The following is a 19,774-nucleotide window of genomic DNA, read 5'->3' as shown; positions in this document are numbered from 1 at the left end:
TTCCTCGAATTCCTGGTAAAACCTTTGTAATAGTCACCCCCTTCTAAAATTCCTTGATCTGTCCCTGGTTTTGGCGTAAAATGGTTTAGTCAAAAAGTTATATATAGCCTCAAAGCGATTGTTTTATAAATTATAAATTTATCACCAAGAATGCAGCTTTCAGGGGCCACTAGAAAACTCATCATACTAACGAATTTGCCTTTTAGAAATACATTTTTAAAGATCTTTGTCACAGCAGATCTTGGATCATGCTAAAACCAAGAAAACTTATTAATTGGGATTTTGTCGTCATGCTTTGATATTATGGCTAAAAACTTCCTCTTGAAAAACGTTTCTTTTTCTCACATTTCTTTTTCTCTTCTAGTCCTTTTATCGCTTCACTTTTCCCTGATGACATTAAAAGTGAAAAAAGAGGAAGACCAACAACAGCTGGTGCCAAGATTAAGGTACGTAGTAGTACGTACTGAAATACATAAAGATATGTATGTATAAAATATAGTTTTAGTAGTCGCTTGCCTGAAGGCTCCTGTGTAGAGGGATTTTATTTAACCCGTGAAAGACTATTTAGTTAAAATGACTATTTAGTTAGTACTAGTTGCTCTACTAGAAATTGCAAGTGACTCGTGGGGTAGTCCATCAAAACCATGTGTTACTCAAAACTATTCTACAATACAATACAAGTTGAGTGATAGTCACTAAATAAAAACTGTTCATACCGTGTTTCGGGCATTTGATTGGATTGAGAGTAAAAATTCTCGTGCGATGTGATTAGGCGGACGCATGCCTTGCCGTGTCGAGAGCGTGTACATGCCGTGAAATTTTTACAAACATACGAAAACTGCTCTAACACCTACACGCACTCTTGTTTGTCGAAGTGTGCCTCTTGCAGAGATAAATAAGATTAAGGAAAATTTCTCTCTCCGTTATTTATTAAATTCACTTGTTTAAAAAAAACTAATGATAATTATAAATAAAAAAACACTTGTCAACGTGATTAGGGTCTACTAATGTGCATTAGTCTAATATCTATTTCACGGGTAATGACTTCACTCTATCATGACAATGATGATAATAATATTAAAGATAATAAAACAGGGTCTGCAATCCTGGGATGACGGTTTGCTAAACAAAACAAAAATGTAAAACAAGATAAAAAGTAGATAGAAAAAGAAGTTATTTATCCTTCTAAAGTCTTTGCAGATAGGGAAGGGAAAAACCTATTAAGCTTTGGCTGTCGTATCACACAGTTTTGTAAGGATTATGAAGGATTATTGTTCTCTAGAGAGAATCAACCATTTTAGTGCGCAAAGAAATCTATTCGCTTTAGTATCAAAACGTCTTTCAAAAAGCACCGATTGCAATTTTCAAGCGTGAGCACATAACGGCGGCTAGATGAAATAACAGGCGCTCTTCAATATAAACACAAATATCAAAATAGGAGAAAGAAAATGCTTCTTAAGAGACAATCAACCATTATAATAATGATGATGATGATGGTGATGATGATGATAATAATAATTAACACTTATATAGCGCCATTTCCAGAAGCTCAATGGCGCTTTACAAAAACAAAATTAGAGTGTTCAAAGTAAAGAAAACCTAGCCAAGAATAAGAATTCCTCACTCCACACTATACAATATTGACTTACACGTAAGTTTCCCAGTTCTAATTAAAAATTAACACACGAGAAGAAAATTAGCCGAAACATCATTGCTTTAAGAGCATAAGAGCCTTGTATTAAAACTGTACACTCATTCATGTCACAATGTTTTTACCATACCTCAACAGGCACAATGCAACACTCTTGTTGAAAGGCTTATGAAGTGCACTCCACATTACATCCGTTGCCTCAAGCCTAATGAAACGAAAAGAGCTCATGACTGGGAGGGAGACCGCGTCAAGCATCAAGTGGAATACCTTGGGCTGAAAGAAAACATTCGTGTTCGTCGAGCTGGCTTTGCATATAGGAGACCATTTGATAAGTTTCTACAAAGGTAAGAAAAATGGAATAATAAGACACGATAGTTCCCTTCACAATTGCCAGCGCCATCCTCGAAAGATAACCGTGCCTAGTGTTCATCAAAGTGGACTATTATTCACATGTCTCTACCATTGCATTGTTTGTGTCGTTCTTTTAGTATCACAATCATGGTATTCTTATATCATATCATATCATATCATTCATTTTTATATTTATTATTTTAACAGATATGCAATCTTGACTAAAGAGACGTGGCCTAAATGGAAAGGAGAGGTCAGGCAAGGTATCACGCATTTGATGAATGCCGTCAATATGGAGAAAGATCAGTGGCAGCTTGGCAAATCCAAAGTATTCATCAAAGCACCAGAGTCGGTAAGTTGCAATACTTTGATCCATTTAGTAGATCTTAAAACAGCATAATCATTAATCTTGTTTTTATCTGTTTAGTTGTTTTTGCTAGAAGAACTCAGGGAGCGTAAATTTGATGGATATGCCCGTCGAATCCAGAAAGCATATCGAATGTACAAACATAGACAGTATTTCGCAGAGCTTAAACAGCAAGGTAAACTACGTTACTTAGTAAAAATTGTTGAAGTACGGTACTTTAAAAAAAAGAAAACTGGAGTTTGTCATTTCTTGTTAGCATTTTTGAATCGAGTGATATTCATGTTTCACGTTTATGCTAATTGGGAAGTATATGATGTCATGATGTCCAATTTCATTATCATAGTAGCGAAACATAGTGGTACGTTAACTGAAAATCAGGTTATAATTGTTTTATTTTCAGCCTCAGATATTTTGTTCAACAAGAAAGAAAGGCGGCGGTGCAGTATCAACCGTAATTTTGTTGGAGATTACATTGGATATGATGAAAATCCAGCTCTAAGAAGCTTAGTTGGTAGGTATCAGTGTGTTATGTTAGGATTAAACATTGTAATACGTCAAGTTTTCAATCTGACTTTGTTAATCGTCTTCTACTAGAAAAGCGAGAGAGAATAGAGTTTGCCGCGACTGTTAACAAGTACGACCGTCGCTTTAAACCAACCAAGAGAGACCTACTATTGTCTAGCAAGCACATATATCTGATTGGACGAGAGAAGGTACAGTACATCGTGTAGTTGTACAGAAAAGGACCTTTCTGTAAATCACTTACTGTAGGTTATCCTCAGTAAAGATGATGATGATAGTGATCGTAATTAGAGAAGATTTGCTTTACTTGCATTATTGACTTTCTCATTGCACTTGATGTAGGTCAAGAAGGGTCCAGAGAAAGGCAGAGTGTTTGAAGTAATTAAGCGAAAGCTAGACATCAAGTCGGTTGTTTCCGTTTCTCTCAGGTAGGTAAAAATGATTTGTTGTTTAACATGTTATTCTTTGTCAGACATTCCTCTATTAGTCTAAGATTGAGTGACCAGTCTCACTAAAGCTACGGACACACGGTGCAACATTGCTCTCAATGTTGCATGCAATTGATGTTGTGAGCCATGACACACGACCCATTTTGCTGCACGCAACGTTGCTGAAGTAGAAAACTATCCTACTTCAGCAACATCATAAATAGATGCTGTTGCACCGTGTGTCCGCGCCTTAAGTCAACTGGGTGTAACTGTATTTTATAGACCAGTAGATCTTTTTATGTAAAATCGAACTTTCGATTCCTTCCTACTACAAAAAAGGTTTTTAAAGATACGATAAAAGTCATATTTTTCCCCCCAGTCATTTGCAGGACGACTTTCTAGTTCTCCACTTGCCAGATTACGATAGCGTTCTAGAAACTGTTTTTAAGACAGAATTTCTTACTCTACTGGCCTCCAAGTATGAAGATTCAACTAGTAAACAATTGAAGATAGACATTTCAGGAAGGTTAGTATAATAGTATATTTATATTTATTACGCATTTGGGATCGATATCAGTGTGATGAAGCCGCGAGAATCAAAACCATCGCAGTGAAGTTTTTTATCAACTAGTACTAACTAAATAGTCATTTTTCTTTCACGGGTTAAATAAAATTACTTTAGTATATAGCACAACAAACTCATATAAAGGAGGTTGAACAGTGTGACAGTCATATAGTATAAATCACGTCTTCTTGCTTCAAAAATTACCAAAACTAAGTTAAAGACAGATATCCGAAATGTTCGATTTGAAGATTTAGTAAATTTTCTCTGAAAGTCAGGAAATGTCATGTAAGGTTAGCACGTTCTACCAACCTCTGGTGCCCCCCCCCCCCCCCCCCCCCCTCCCCCAATACACACACACATGCTGTGGTAACGAAACTTGGTAGGATGTAAGAAACTCGTGTTTTCAACAGTTTTTACAGTCTCTGACCGTTTGCGCATGACGCTTTGGTCCAAAATAAGACGTTTTGTAAAATCTCGAATTATATTAAGCACAAATACATAAATATTAATTTATTATTATTATTTTATACATATTAAATTAACCTATTGTTCAATTGTTCTCGTTTTTTTTGCTATTTAAAACTCTAGAGTTAATTCAATCTGTTTACTAGATAGTGTTGTTAAATTAACCATTATTATTATCAATACTTTTAGTCATAATATGTATGCAATCACAGAGTTAACGTACTTTTTTTAGCTCCTCGCCCTCGTAAGATCAGCAATCTTACTGCATATAAGTATTCTAGTCAGTAACAATGTAATACTTCACTTCTGTCATAACTATTCATAAAAAATGGACGCATGTGGTGTTCGGCTCGTAAGTCTCGTGGTATGCGACAAAATCTAAGATGTCTAAATCTAAATGTCTCGTGGTCATTGCCTAGGGAGCCATCAGATAAGGCATTAGGTTGTAAGTCACGACTATTTACAAAAACTTTTTGTTCGTAAGTAATGTGGTATGTGACGTCATATCTCATCATCATATGATCAACAACACAAGTCCCAGCCATGCCACCAAGTTTTGTCGTTTACCATAGCATGCTTCGTTCAGGCAATATAGCCAAAGGGCCATGACATGCGCGTCCACCAGAGAACGACATGTTTGGCCCACGAGAGGTATGTGCAAGCGAGCCAGTTCTCGTAATGACATAACTACCTGCAACCGTTTGTAAGTCATGACTTTTCACAAAAATTGACGATAACATTCGGTTCGTAAGTCACGTGGTATGTGACTTAACGTTTTATCACGTGGTCAAATGACTTACAACACTAGTCCTATTCATGCTACCAAGTTTCGTTACCATGGCATGCTTCGTTAGAGCGTCATGGTCAAGAGGCCACCAGAATATGGAACGCTCTCGCTGATGAACTAAATCTGAACATGGACAAACTCAACACATTTAAACGCGCCATGTTAAGTTACTACGTAACGTCACTGGACAGTTACAACTGTTACGACCCACGTACTTTTAAAACAGTTTGTTTAAAATGTAACTCTTGCAGAAACCTCACTCTTGCTACCTCCTGTTGTTAGTTATTTGATTCAAATGTGTCAATATATCTACTTAAATTATCTTTATGCACTAAGTTTCATTTAAGACATTATTTGGGCCCGCAGTAATTGGCTTAACACTGTTGCGGTCACCCTGTCATATATATCACAGTATTTTTTCCCAGTTATTATATTTCCAGTTTAATATATGGCGAAACTAATAAATAAATAAATAAATCCTTGTGGGACCACTGCTGCGCTATTACAATTCCAAATATGGTATCAAAACTCCTAATTTGTATAACTGAATATTCTGGAGCATAGTTAATAGTGTTACCCGTTTCAACCCCGTTATGCTTTATGAGTTTCTGCTTTTAACCTAGGAAATAGTTGCGATCTCTTGTGTGAATTGAATGTAGGTTATCAAGAGAAAATGAAGTAAGAGAAGGAATCCCCCCTATATAGCCTGGCAACCATCATGTGCACAGTTTGATGCTATTTTTAAACCATTTGTTTTTCTGAACGCGCATTTACTGCGCGCGCTCTACGCTTTTTGCTTACGTTTTGGGGGGGTTTCCGTTATTTCGACTCTGCCCTGAATATGAATGTGCACGTCGAAAGCTTGGCAAATACGATAGGAAATTGAGTAGCAATTTGTTTAACTTTCTGGAGTATTTTTACATTTATCTTCCAAGGCTTTCGACCTACATCGTCATCTTGAGGGCAGATTTGAATATTTGAACATAAGAAAAGCACAAGAAAACGTTAGCAAACAGCGTAGAGCGCGCGCATGTTATGCGCGTGCACAAAATCAAGCGATCAAATAAATGATATTTTTAGAATAGATTCTAAAAACTGCATCAAAGTGTGCAAATGATAAGGTTCGGGGATTCCTTATCTTAGTTTATATGCTCTTGAGGTTATTTTTTGTATGTTGTCTGAACAAATGCAATTTTGTTAGATTTGTTATTCTATGTGCTAATTTTGTTGTTTCTCCATTACTGTTTTAGCATCACTTTTAGTGTCAAGAAGGAGGGTTGGGGTGGCGGAGGATCAAGAGCCATCACCTTCTCAAAGGGCGATTCAGAGTTCCCGCTCATGAAAGCATCAGGCAAAACTCTTAATGTCAGTATAGCAACAGGGTTACCAAAGGAAACAAGTAAGGACACTTATTTTTATGCGTTAATACGTTTTGTCTACTTTGTGATGCTAACAACATGTCACCAGCATGTTATTATTTGTAATGAGCCATTCCAAGGTTGACGAGCAAACTGGGTAGAGTTGGCATTGCAGTGCATTTTGGGGCTATCTTAGGTGCGTCTATTTCGTCCCCTAAAGCAGGCCCAAATGCACTGCAATGCCAACTTGACCCACTTTTCCCCCCAACCAATACCGCCAAAATTGGACGAGGTCGCAGGCTGAGTCTAATTATTTCTTAATTGGACAGCATGGATTCCTGTTATCTATCAATTATATAGCTACTATTAATTCATATAGGTAAAAGCTTGATTATTTTTTTAATTTTCAAGAACTGTCCAATTAGCATAGGTAATAGTACTATATGCTGTCCAATTTGGAAATAATTGAATGAAAAAAAAATTCAGAGGACTGACAAAATTGGAAAAAGCCAATAGGCCGAGTCTATTTTGGCAGTCAGAGGAATTTTTTTAATTCAATTATTTCCAAATTGGACAGACATGTAGTACTATTGCAGATTACAGTCAACTCTCGTTACAGCTAACACTCTCGGGACCGTCACCTCATGTGCGTAATAGCGAGTGTCCGCAATAGCGAGAGTTTTTTACGGTCATTTTCTTTGTCATCATTGTCGGGGATTTTTCTCCTGTCCGTAATAGCAAGGTGTCCGTAATATCGGGGTGTCCGCAAGGCGAGAGTTCACTGTAATTGTATCATCCCAAACTATACTAGACTGATTCTATAAGTCATAGTTTTCCCTCAAAAGAATGCGAATGGCAGGAAAGAGAATTTGAAAATAATGCAATAGTTGCTTATATGGGATTATTTAATGATGTTACAATATTAAGAAAATAACTGTACAGTTTACCTATATGGGATTAGTAGGATACAATGGACTGCTTCGACGATACGGTGGCCATCTTTGATCGCAAGGCATTATGGGTCTTTCAAGGGAGAACCAACAAACAACTCTAATCACATACGACACCGAATCTAGGATTCGAACCTGGGTCCCATTGGTGAGAGGCGGTGCAGTATAATGAGCCCACTGCGTTTGGCGGCTTAACCCATTATGACATAAAATCAACTAAATCTCACGATTTTAAACTGCGCGGTAGCTCTGAGTGGCATTATACAACATGCTTTATGAATCTAGCGTAATTCAGCCAGCCACCTTTCCTTTCCTTTAACACTTGGATTTTCTAATAATCACTTAGGGCCAGGGAAATTGCCAACGAAGATAAGCCACAGTCCAGCCAAACCACATCGGGGTGCACCTAGAGCCCCGTCTAGCGCAGCATATGCGCGTCCTCATAATCGTTCACGTAGCGCCTCCAACGCTTTTAGACAGTCTTCTATCCAGCCTCATCTTCCATCCTCTGGAGCACAACATTTAGCCAAAGGACAGGCACAAGTTGATGTTCATTCTGGCTTTATGATGACACCAGAATCTGGAGTTTGTGGGTGAGTACATTGACAAATGATCATTGTATTGAAAACGAGCAATGTTAATAAACCAATTATAATGCTGTACTAACTAAAGGGATTGCCTTTATTGTTGTGTGCGTCTTGTTTAATCACATTTCTGTGTCGTATAAACTGTTGTCCGTTATGTGTCGTATTACATGTTTGCTCAAGAACTTAAAAAAGATACAAGCCAACAACCACAAACATTTGTCCATTATAAGACAAAATATTCGTATTACCAGCAACATTACTTGCAAATTATTTAAATATGATTCTCTGTTTAAAACGCTGTAAAGGTCAAAATGAGAGACAAAATATTCGTATTACACTAGGTTAGAGGATCGCGCCATTACCAGCAACCTCACTTGCAAATTATTTTAATATTCTCTTTTTGCAACGCTGTGTGTGTGCTTGCTTCCTTAAGTATTCTTTGAAAGCTTTAATCTTTCAATCAAAGAATTAGCCGTCTTTATGCATTTTGAATGAATTTTGCCTCTTCATCGCATTTAGTAGTCTTTACTGCTACTTTCCACGCAATTTCAATAACAGCCTTTCAAAGTGTATTACATTGAATCGAAGAAACTTTATCCGTTACTTCAGCTACATTTAAAGTCGTATGTAGAAGTAGAACCTACTTATTCTAGTAAAGGCCGAAAAGCGATTGCAGTTGTGAAAAATCGAAGTTCTTTTTATTTCCCCATTATTTGTTAAAAAACTGAAAGGGCTTGCTGGCAGAAAATCTATTTTGTGCGATTTTGTAAAAACAAAAGCTGCTGAACTTTTAAATGTAAAACGTGTGTATGTATATGTAAGTCTTTAAATATATATTACATTTTATATAAAATTAAACATGCATGCCCTTATAGTCTATATAGCCTTTTAGTCAAATCCGACTAAGTGGTCTATCATCAATGCTGCGTTCTCGGACTGGATCAACTACTTGACTATAAGTCGTAGCCTATTAGGGCTATTAGTAGTGAAAAGTGCTGGTCTCGAAGACTTAAACATTAAATTTAACTTTGATTCAAAATTGTTTGCATCTATATATTTGACCGTCTAGTTGGATTTGACTAAAAAATTAGTCCTTTCGCCCTCATGGCCTATGAGTCAAAAACCTATTCAGACTTCGGTCTCATGGGCTATTGACTCATAGCCTATTCGGGCTCGAGGACTAAGTGCTAAATACTTTTAGTACTGTTCATTTTGTTATCAAACTCGTTTAAACGCAATAAATTTTTCTAACTTGTGCTTCTTTCGTTTTAAAATATTTCAGTAAATTATAAAAACTTATAGATCTAAACTCCGTCTTAATATAAAACGAATTCATGTAAATACGAGGCTGGGAAATTTTGGGAAACCAGTTTGTATTTTGTATGCCGGTTCAAGACTTTTACTCATTTATTAGTAACTGAAATTCAGTCTTACATCCAGTGATGTTATCCGAAAGAAAGTCAACACCTTTCACGAAATAAGTTAACTTCATGAATAATGTGGGAACCGTTACATCAAGTTCGTTGTCTTGTGTTTTTTTTTTTTTTTTTTTTTTTTTTTTTTTGCTCATGCACCACTCAGTCGTAAGCCCAATCCCATTCAATTTCTAAATCTAAGATTCGTTTCAGTTACCAATTCTAACCAAATAACATCTTAAAACTTCTCAACTGTGAACAGATTCAACCGTTCCAACCCTGGGCCTGGTAAAGTCCAACGCATTCCAAACCGTGGCTGTGTAAGCTATTCCGCCGGAAGTGGTAGAGTCATTGAACGAGTGAAAGCAGTACGCGCTAAATCTGTATCGTTTGGTGAGAGTGATTCGATGCAAAAAGAGAGAGCCCAGCGACATTTTGAAGCAGTAAGGGCAACCCTACAAGACGCAGGCGAGGATACACCCGGAGATGTTGGTGAAACTCTGCAGTCACAACCGCAGCGAGGCAAGTACAGAGATTTAGACTTCGTCAAAGCCATTACAGAAAATATCCAAATCAAAAATGCGAGTGCAGGATCAAAACCAAACGTCCAGTACCATAAAGATGCGTACCCTCCAACTACTATCGAAATTTGCAGCACCGATTTTAATGAAACTTGTTCAACTAAAAAGTTAGCAGATGGAATAGCAAAGCAACGCGTTGGCTTATCGCATAATGACGGGAACCAAGTATTCTATACTGAATATGGGAGACAGAGATCGACAGATGACACGACCAGGCTACAATCTAGAACTGGAACCTTGCCACACTTTGATTGTAACGAAAAGACAAAAGGCTCAAGAACACGGCGGCTTCCTAGACCTGCAACAGCTCACGAGCTTACTTTGGCTAGTTTTGCATCCACTGCGAACGATATGAATGCGTACAAGAGTAGCCAGATGGCTTACGGTACGCTACCTTCTAAACACCGTTCATGCCGACCGGTCACGACCCATGAGTGTACGTTTGCTGATTATTACAGTCAAAGTTACTTAGAGAGATCTATGTTGAACTGTAGACAAGACAATGGTAGTCGTGATTTTAATATTTTACAGAAGCAGGGAGCACAGGTGCGTCAAGCGACTATTCCTCATGGATATCGAACAGCTAGCTATCGAATGGCTATGACGGGCCAAAAGCATAACAAAGTACTACGAGATGTTACGAAATTAACCCATGAAACTATCAGTGAAGCAACACATTTAAGCGGCATTGAAAAACAAGCTTCGTGCAATGTTGTGTCATCCGGTCATCGCACAAAGAGTAAACTAACTAAGAATGATGATTATGTGAGCATGGAAAATCTGCATGCTACTTCACCTATTGCGGCAAAGCAAGACTCCGTAGCCGATGTGCATTATTCCTTGGCTCATTTCTCTATTGACAAAGATGGCAGGGAAGGTGACGATGCACGAAGACGAGCCGTAAGCATCGATTATTCCAAGAAATCCGTTTCAGTCCCTACGAGTGGAACTAAAAAAGCACCACTGAAAAGTATTTTAAAGAATCCTACCAAGCATACAGAAGTAAATAGTAAAAGCGGAGCTTCCACTTTTAACGCAAAACAGATACCCCACATAAAATCATCATCTTCTAGTTCGAATGATGGAAATGTTCCTACTGTAGAAAAGAATGGTATTTTCTTGACTTCTTTTCCGGTTACCCCTAATAAGCCAGTTACAGAGAAGATTATTTCCAAAGAAGAAGACTTCACTTTAGAAACCGCGGGAAGTAAGAACGTATTGCATCACAAAGCATTAATTCATCATTCGGGTGATGAATCAAGTAAAACAACTGTAGCGGAGTGTCGCGACACTAATAACAAATCTCCCAAGAAAACGTTTTTAGAGAAGACTGACACTGCAGCAGATGCACACGACGTATGTACCGAAAGTGTACACCAAGTAATCCGCTCTGATTCAAAAGTTGATGATTCTTGTTTAGACGTTGTGAAACCCATTTGGCCTGCTCCTCCGCCACCTTTACAAGGCGCTCTGACAAGGAATACCTCTTTCAAGTGTGACGAAAATAGAGCAACTTTAACACGCTCAAAAAAAAGACGTGCTCCACCCGTGCCATCTAAGGACTTGCCTTCAAGAGGAATAGGAGACTGTAACTCACAGTCGCAGAAAACTAAAGAGTATGGTGGCAATGTAACTGATGCTCAAACTAATACTATGGAAGAAAAAAAGAAGGAAGAAGGGGGACCGCCTGAGAGAAATGGAGAATTAATCAAATACCTACGAGAAATTGCAAGTCGTGCCATGGAAATGGCATCTGACGTACCTCTTGATTCTAAGGAGAAAAACAGTGATGCTGGTGCGACGAATCCTGATTATGTCAACTATGATTGGTATAATCAGTATTATGCGAATCACGGTATCAATAATTTAAATGCTTCATACTCTGAAGATGACTACTTCAGTGATGACGAATTTGATGATGATTTTGACGGTGATGATAGTGAGCTTGATGAAACTGACTTTCACGAAAGGTGAGATTTCAAAGGGAGGCAAAAATCTAAAAATTACCATAATATACTTAAATAATAAAAAGTTAAAAAGCAAAATAAAAAAACAATAGTTGTCCCCACATTTCCCGGCGCTATCTTGAAAGATAACTGTGCCTGTCCATCGAGGTGAGGACAGCCGTGGCCTCGCAATAATAGAGACGTCCAAGGCGTTAAAAAAGGTCTCTATCATTGAAAGCATGGTCACCTCTGTCCTCTCTTCGATACACATGCACGGTCACCTTTTAAGATGGCGCAGGGAACTATGATGTGGACTATCCTAATCCAGTTCAGTCATGATAAAGCTATCGTAAAACGGGACGATTAACCATCAACTAATTAAAGCTAAATTCAATTCTAAATGATTCAAATCAGTCAGTTCAAATCATAATTTAAAACATGTTTAAGCTCTTAGATATAAAGATACCCAACAACATAGCTATTTAGAAGTTAAAACATTTTTTGCTCACTCAATAAACTAAACCCTTTACCATAAATCTAAATGGTTGTTGTAAAGGTTGCCGGGCTGAGTCATGGTAGTATTAGTGTCCTTCGTTACATAAAATACGAACCAAACTTTTTTGCTCTTTGCGACGAAGAACATTTTTTGCGCGTAACTTGAACAATTTCTTGTTCTCGCATTACTCATTCGTCAGGTGTTATGGAAGCAATTGGCACAAAAATAACCTTAGCAATGTTCAAATACCGCTTGGCTAATAACCAGACTAATAGTTTTCAATACTCTTTAAATGAACAGCGTCCAAAGAGATTCTTCCAGGAAGAAAACTCGCCCTCCAGCACCAAACAAGCCCCGGCTGCCTCCTAAACCAACGCCCTGCCTTCCAAAATGTCGAACTCTTTACCCGTACGATGCTTCAGACGTTGACGAATTGACTTTCCAACCAGGCGATATAATTGAAATCGTTAAAGAAGGTAAGATGAGAATTTGATATTGTCAACTAAACTAATTTTAAGATTCACTTCACAATAAAGGACATGCCATATCAAACTTTTCAAACTTACACTACAAGAATGTTTAGTTGAGATTTGACAATAATAAGGTCATTGTAGATGTTTCAAATTATGGGGGGAGGGGAGAGAATTAAAAATGTATGACATACTTTTATCTTCCACTCTCCATCCCAGAGCCTTGTCATTTTACTACGTATGCTCGTCAAATTACCAGAAACTCTGGTAATGGATGGTAACCAAAAACCTGGCTACTTGATATGTAATGTGCATGCTCAAATTGGATTTGAATGGATGTACCTTTCTCACGCTCTGAAACAATAGATTTTGTCAGGTTCTCCTAAACAAAAGTTTTTTAAAATTTGCTTTCGAGGAAAAGCCATTTATTGATTAGATTTCTCAAAAGGTGTATAAGAGGAATCAATAATCCAGTTGCTATTTGTTAGCCAGACCCCCCTTACCGCCCCTGATTTCAGTGGGTTTTTTTTCTTCCAATGAAGTGATCTTGATAACACGAACGAAAACGAGGCTCGCGTATTCCCTTTAAGCCGTTTTGCATACTGTATTTTTAGCGTTTCCACGCCTTCTTTCCACTATCTTATATATAAATAAATAAAGTTACATTTGAAAGAAATAGAATAAAACACGCAGAGTTATGGTAAGAGTAATATTACATCATTCCTATAATACCAGATTTGCATATAACGGAAATATTGTTCGACCATCTGACCAAACAAATAATGGCAAATTCACTTTCCAGTTTTCAGTAAAAATGGGGGAAAAAAACAAAAATAATGCATCTGATGTGGTCACAATCATAAGTAAATTTAATCACTCTTTTTTATTATTTATTTATTTATTTATTCTATATATCAGTATAATATATTTATGTAATATATACAGTATGCGTGGCCGTGTTGTATCAGATACAGTCAATTCAAAAAACGTTGTCGTCGACCGGCTCAAGCCTACGCGACTTGACCGAAAGGAATATGTGTAAAAATCACTGAAGCGGTTAAATATTCGTTCTGAATTAATTGTTCCCTCTAGTAATAAGATAATAATGGCCAGAAACAATCCATCAAATGCATGTCTTTGGGTTTAGGGAAAAAACAAAGTAGTTATGATTTAGTTCACAGTTTCGAAAATATGAAGGCATTAAAAAAAGTCTCCTTCAACACTTTCCGCTCGCCTACGAAGGTTCGTGCTGTAAACCAGGCATAACTAGTCAGATAAAATGATGGAGTCAACTCGGCTTCAATGATTACTACCCAGAGTTCCTTTCGGTCCAGTCGCGTAGGCTTGAGTTGGTCGACGACAACATTTTTTGAATTGACTGTATACAAACTTTACTGGATACAACACGGACACGAATACTGTATATTACTTGTCAAACGTCTAGGTTAGTTCCTTTGTGTTTCACTAAAATTTTCAAAATTAAAGCGAATCTGGCCAAGAAAATCCAACTTAAAGTTTATGCAAATGAACACAATTTTGTATCAGATTTACAACGCTCTTCACGGTCGTGATTTCTGTTGTGTTTTCCTCACGAATTATTCATGAGTTTGATAAATTACATTACATTATTTATATATTATAGTCGTACGTAGTGCTTAAAAAACGAGTAGGAGTGTTTTATCAGGTATGCTTTCTTTTCTTTGTAATATTTTTTTACAATCTATATGGGTGTAAATTCAATAATGTCTAAGTCTATTGAGCTCACGAATGTAGGGTCAGGGGATAGTTCCTGATATTCTTAAAATCTCTAAAGTTACAGGATGTTTGTATAGGCTGCATGATACTTCGTAGTTCCTCGTTTACCGCATTATTTTATGGTTTAAAAAATATCCATCTTTTAAACTTTGTAAAAGGGCTTTTGTTAAATTTAAGAACATAGATTCATCGGGTAATAAAAACCCTACGACACTATATTTGACACAGGTATTCGGACCCAAGCAAGGGGGAGGTGGTGGGGGAGAACGTGCGTGAAAAATGATTAAAGAAAAATGATAAAAAAGAAAAGACATAGATAAATAAAATAAAATAAAACAAACATCAAGGCAGTGGGCGATTGAAATAGTTGAGCGTACGAGATATATATGAGTATAATATGGATAGGTATCGCAGATAGATAGCAAAGGTACAGTAAATGATACAAGTACGTTGTATAATGTATATTGAATTGAGAATAAAAGCGTATCGAGTAAAGGCAAAGTTACGAAACATGAGCGGTTTGGTGCGATTATAATATGAAATATCAAAATAAGAAAGTTCTGGGATAGTCGTTCGGTTTAAATATCATATATGTTCTTTGAACAGAGGTCACTCTTGTCATGCTAAACAATGAGTAAACAGGCCAAAATACACGTCCTAAATCCCACGTTCCAAAATAAAGGAACTTGGTCTAAAAAAACTCACATGTATTTAATATGACATCCCAAAGTCTAGTTGATGTAATGTTTTGGTACTGTTTCGGTGTTTGGTAACATACCCTGGGTGCCAGAGGCCGTGTGGGGCTTTATGGCCTCTGGCACCAAGGGTATTGGTAACATCCCCCAAAAAACCAAAAATTGTTTTGTTTTGTTTCAATGTGCACAATAAACAATCAATTCAATCAATTGTCATGTTTATACAAATTTTGAAATTACTCAAAAGTGATTTCTGTCGCTTTGCTATGCAACCAAAGTTTAAAACTTGTCTTAACAATGTGGCCTATTCTCTTTACATAAAAGCATTTTAGCTTAACAGTTAAGCCACTGCCCTCCCTCCAAGTGATATAAACTTAATATTTCATGAGAGCAGTCAAAGGAAACATTCGCCGATCTTCGACTGACAGCGTGCAATTCGAATAAAATATCTTAATAATTCAGCCAAAAAGCAAAAACAAAAATATTTTCCATTTACTCGTTCTTCGTCGCAGGCCAGAAGAAACGCAGGCTCTGGGTACGAGATTGGTGTCTCTGGCATTTCATCGAGCATGCGCAGAAAGAATGACAGGGATTTGGGCTTGAGAGCGAGAAATACTAACTGAAACAAAATTATGAAACTTGATTTAAACCGAATATTTAATTTTTGTATTTAATTCTTTCAATTTCCTACAGACGCATCTGGTTGGTGGACTGGAAAGCTGAAGGGCAAAGAAGGACTTTTTCCTTCCAACTACATAGAAAAGATTTGAAAAAGTGTATGAAAGAAGCCAAAACTCTCCCACGCTAGCATGGAAAATAGATAGATTTCTCATTTGTCTTCAAAATATTGCTTTAACGCTAGCGTAGAGGCAGTAATATTCGTAGTTTATGGCTACACCAATGTTCAATGTCTAACTATTGGTAGATGCAATACACGTCCTAAATGATGCAATAACATTAATCGAATTTTAAAAGTTTTATTCTTAATTATTTTAAGCATTCAATCGTTTGCAGAAATCAGTATATTTATTGGCAAGGGACCGTTTATATTGAGAAAGCTTGTCCCTGGTGGGCGAGCTAACTTTTCCATATTTTCTTTGTAAAATTCATCTCGACCGTTCATATGAGATATTTAACTATGCCTAGGCTAGAAGGGCCACCGTCTCTGCGAAAGAGGGTGACCCTGGACAACTTTTTCGTTTGAGCATGCGTATCTCCATTGAAACCGATAGTTGTCCCGGGTTTATAGGGACAACTTCTCTCCATATAAACGCTCGATATAGTTGGCTCGAGTAGCAGGGACAAGTTTTCTCCATGTAAACGGCCCCTTAGTCAGGAATTTACATTAAGAACTCCGGCAATGAAGCTAATAATTAGCTAATAATTTCTGTGAAAAAGGGCCATAGCAATGGTTTTTGAGTTAATTAAAAAATGTTTCATAAATATGTGTTGTGGAAGTTTCGATCAATTAAAAAAAAAACATTCCAAAAGTGATGATATAATAATTTGATCATTAATTGTTAATTATTATACTGATGGATAAAAAGGAAATAAAAATCAAACAGTTGCCTGGATATTTTTGGTTTGCCTGTAATCTGTGCCAATGTTTTCTTATTATGTTTTCTTAGACAAGACGTAGTAGTTTATGTAGTCGTAGTAGTTTATTGAATCTCATGAATTAAATTACATTGGAGTGTATAACCAATAAAATGAAATGTAATATAATATAGTAAGAATAACTATTAGTCGAATGCAACTAGTGTTCTAGAGTACAAACACTATAAATGTGTAACACTGCTAAACAATGCTAATCCTATTGTTTTCTATTGTTTAATTAGCACTATTTACCACTAAATACTGCAAAGTGTTGCACACTTTTAGTGTTTGTACTCTATCATCAATGCTGCATTCTGATCGCATCTTTATATTTGATCGACTAATTGGATTTGACTATGCTAAGTGCAGTCATAAAGCATGCGGGGGTTGGCAGAACACGAGAGAACCAACCAATCAGAACACGACATTTATAACTTTATCAGAGATAAAGGTGCATCCAAACTTAGATGAAAACTTAGGTCCTGTTTACATGGGAGGAGGACGATCCTACAGCAAAGATCTACCTTGCAGGCGAATCAACCTATCTGCATACATTTATTGCATTGCGTTTACATGGGAATCTGCGGACTTCTTTCGGGTACTAGGATCTTCCTGTCTGAAAGATAGGAATATCCTAGTACTGGGATTGTGTTTGACTCTAGCAAAACACATGTAAACGAAAAAGAGAGAGAATTCGCCTACTAGGACTAAGGGATATTTATCTTGGGACTTCTGTGGTATGAATGTGAGTAATTACTCCCCTTTCGCTACGTACCGTTCTCTAACCGCCACCCGGTTAGCTCAGTTCGTGGTTCAAGCCTCGGCCTGTTGAATTATTTGTGTAAGAGTAGGGGATTGTCTCCCGGTTCAACAGCCTATCCCAATTTGGAGGCATAGCGCTAATGTACAAATAAATCACTCATGATTGTAAGCTGCACGGCTGCTAATAGCGCCTTAATATGCAGCCCGTAAAGTCCTCCACTGCACTGTAAAGCGCATTGAGACATTGTGAATGCGCTATAGACAACCCCATCATTATTTTCATGTAAACTAAACGCAAAAGTTATTTCGTCTGCAAGGAAGATCCTACCCGATGGATCATTCTCCTCCCATATAAACAGGTCCTATCAAGGTTAGTCTCACGTACGATCATCGACGACCCACAAAGTATTTATTTATTTATTTGAGCCAACCGCGTGGCGATATGAAGTATGAGTTGGACATGGTTTCTTCAACTTGTGGGAGCCTTTTTGACTCACTGCGCAGGCAGTGACGTACAAACCTCACTGCACATGACAAAGATGATCTATCAAAGGACACGAGTGAAAAAAGTTTGCGCATGCTTTAAATCCGTATGCAAAGTAGTCAAAACTATTAGTCGATGATGCATGTCTTCATGTTATTGCCCGAGTTGAGGACTGGGAACGAGTTTTTAGAGTTAGCCTAGTTAAAAGAGTACATTGAAATTAGTAAATTTCTGGGTTTTCAAGATTTTGGGTATGATACTCTTGCTTCGTGTTTCATTAGGGTTTCCAAACACGAGAAAACATTAAGTGCTTAGTCGTTCTAGCGCTTTCGAGTAAATAAATATATTTTATTTATCTGGTCGTTCTAGCGCTTTCACACTAGTTGGGGACACTTTTCACTCACACGCACTACCACTACATTCAATAATCTATGCACACAATGCTCAACTCACATGTTGATTTTTACAGAGGGAGGAAACATGAGAACCCGGAGAAAACCCTCGTAGAGAACAACACATCAAACAAAATCAATTCAAGTGACGACCGCAGGGCTCAAACCACCGAACCGACCAGCGTGACTCACATGCTACCCATCAATTTGCTTTTATTACTTTCGCTTTGATTGTTTTCGAGTGTTTCGAAACCCTAATGAAACACGAAGCACGAGTTTTTGGAATTACTTCTCTAATGAGTTAACAATTCATTATGCAGGAATTATTTTCTGTGTTATTTGCTTGTTTTTATTGTGTTATTTAATATACCTAGAGCAGTAATATGGGAAAAACATTAACAAAATATAGATCCAACCCAACTTTGTCAGCGAATTCCATAGTTGGTAACGCACTAGACTACGAGAAGGATCTTGTCTCAAGTTCGAGACATGGTAAGTCCAAGGTAAAAAGAAAAGAAAAAGGTAATTATGTAGATAGAAGCATAAAAAGTAAGTAATGGAGGAGAGAGAGGTACAGAAATGAAACAAATGGGTGGGAAGTGGATGAGAAATTCTTCTAGCTATTTCGATACAACCACGACAAATATTTAGATTAATACTAATATTAATGTTTAATATTATTTTTTTATAAAAAAATTAGTTTATTCGGAAACTTAAACAAATAAAACTTATTAGTATGGATCTTGATAAACATTTGATTAAGAAAATAAGCGTAAGAATTGCTGAACGTTTCGATGACACCCAGTCCGGAATTAGGGCAACACACTTGGAAGATTTCTTACCACCCTTGTCATTGTTATGCGGCTGATCGAGACAACGGTAAGGCTGCGTTCATAATGTATGGCAGAGGGGGTAGGGGTGGGGGGGGGGGGGGGCAGGTGAAATTGAGGGGGGCAGCGAAAAAGTTTTACCAGTAAAATTGGGGGGGAAGGGGGGCGGATGAAAAAACATTTTTCAGAGAATTGGGGGAATGCAAAATGCTTAGGAGAAGTTACGAGAGATTGGCCGGGGAGGATAGCTATTTTTTGGGGGACTTCGAGGAGAGGTCCCCCCCCCCCCCCCCCCCCCAAGCACTCAAGAAGCTAGAGTTT

General features: G+C 37.4%; 1 protein-coding gene across 2 annotated transcripts in view; it reads left to right on the top strand.

The window, feature by feature from the left end:
- LOC116292178 (unconventional myosin-Ie) overlaps nt 1-16,963 on the top strand; it is a 36,449-nt gene extending 19,486 nt beyond the window's left edge. The window contains exons 20-32 of one of the 2 annotated variants that reach the window (XM_031699444.2): nt 365-446; nt 1,790-1,995; nt 2,210-2,354; nt 2,430-2,544; nt 2,770-2,880; nt 2,964-3,082; nt 3,234-3,319; nt 3,699-3,845; nt 6,387-6,535; nt 7,791-8,037; nt 9,709-11,997; nt 12,770-12,945; nt 16,083-16,963. In XM_031699444.2, the coding sequence (XP_031555304.1) occupies nt 365-446; nt 1,790-1,995; nt 2,210-2,354; nt 2,430-2,544; nt 2,770-2,880; nt 2,964-3,082; nt 3,234-3,319; nt 3,699-3,845; nt 6,387-6,535; nt 7,791-8,037; nt 9,709-11,997; nt 12,770-12,945; nt 16,083-16,159 (3,949 nt within the window). In that variant the 3' untranslated portion in view covers nt 16,160-16,963. The remainder of the gene's footprint in view (nt 1-364; nt 447-1,789; nt 1,996-2,209; nt 2,355-2,429; nt 2,545-2,769; nt 2,881-2,963; nt 3,083-3,233; nt 3,320-3,698; nt 3,846-6,386; nt 6,536-7,790; nt 8,038-9,708; nt 11,998-12,769; nt 12,946-16,082) is intronic. The other variant, XM_031699445.2, reaches the window with a different exon arrangement.
- The last annotated feature ends 2,811 nt before the right edge of the window (nt 16,964-19,774 follow it).

This window comes from Actinia tenebrosa, unplaced genomic scaffold (assembly GCF_029948245.1).
Source record: "Actinia tenebrosa isolate PJP-AT-01 unplaced genomic scaffold, QUT_ActTen_1.0 PGA_scaffold5__44_contigs__length_20552954, whole genome shotgun sequence".
NCBI classification, from domain to species: domain Eukaryota; kingdom Metazoa; phylum Cnidaria; class Anthozoa; order Actiniaria; family Actiniidae; genus Actinia; species Actinia tenebrosa.
The sequence above is the reverse complement of the archived record's forward strand: the minus strand, read 5'-3'. Positions and strand labels throughout refer to the sequence as shown.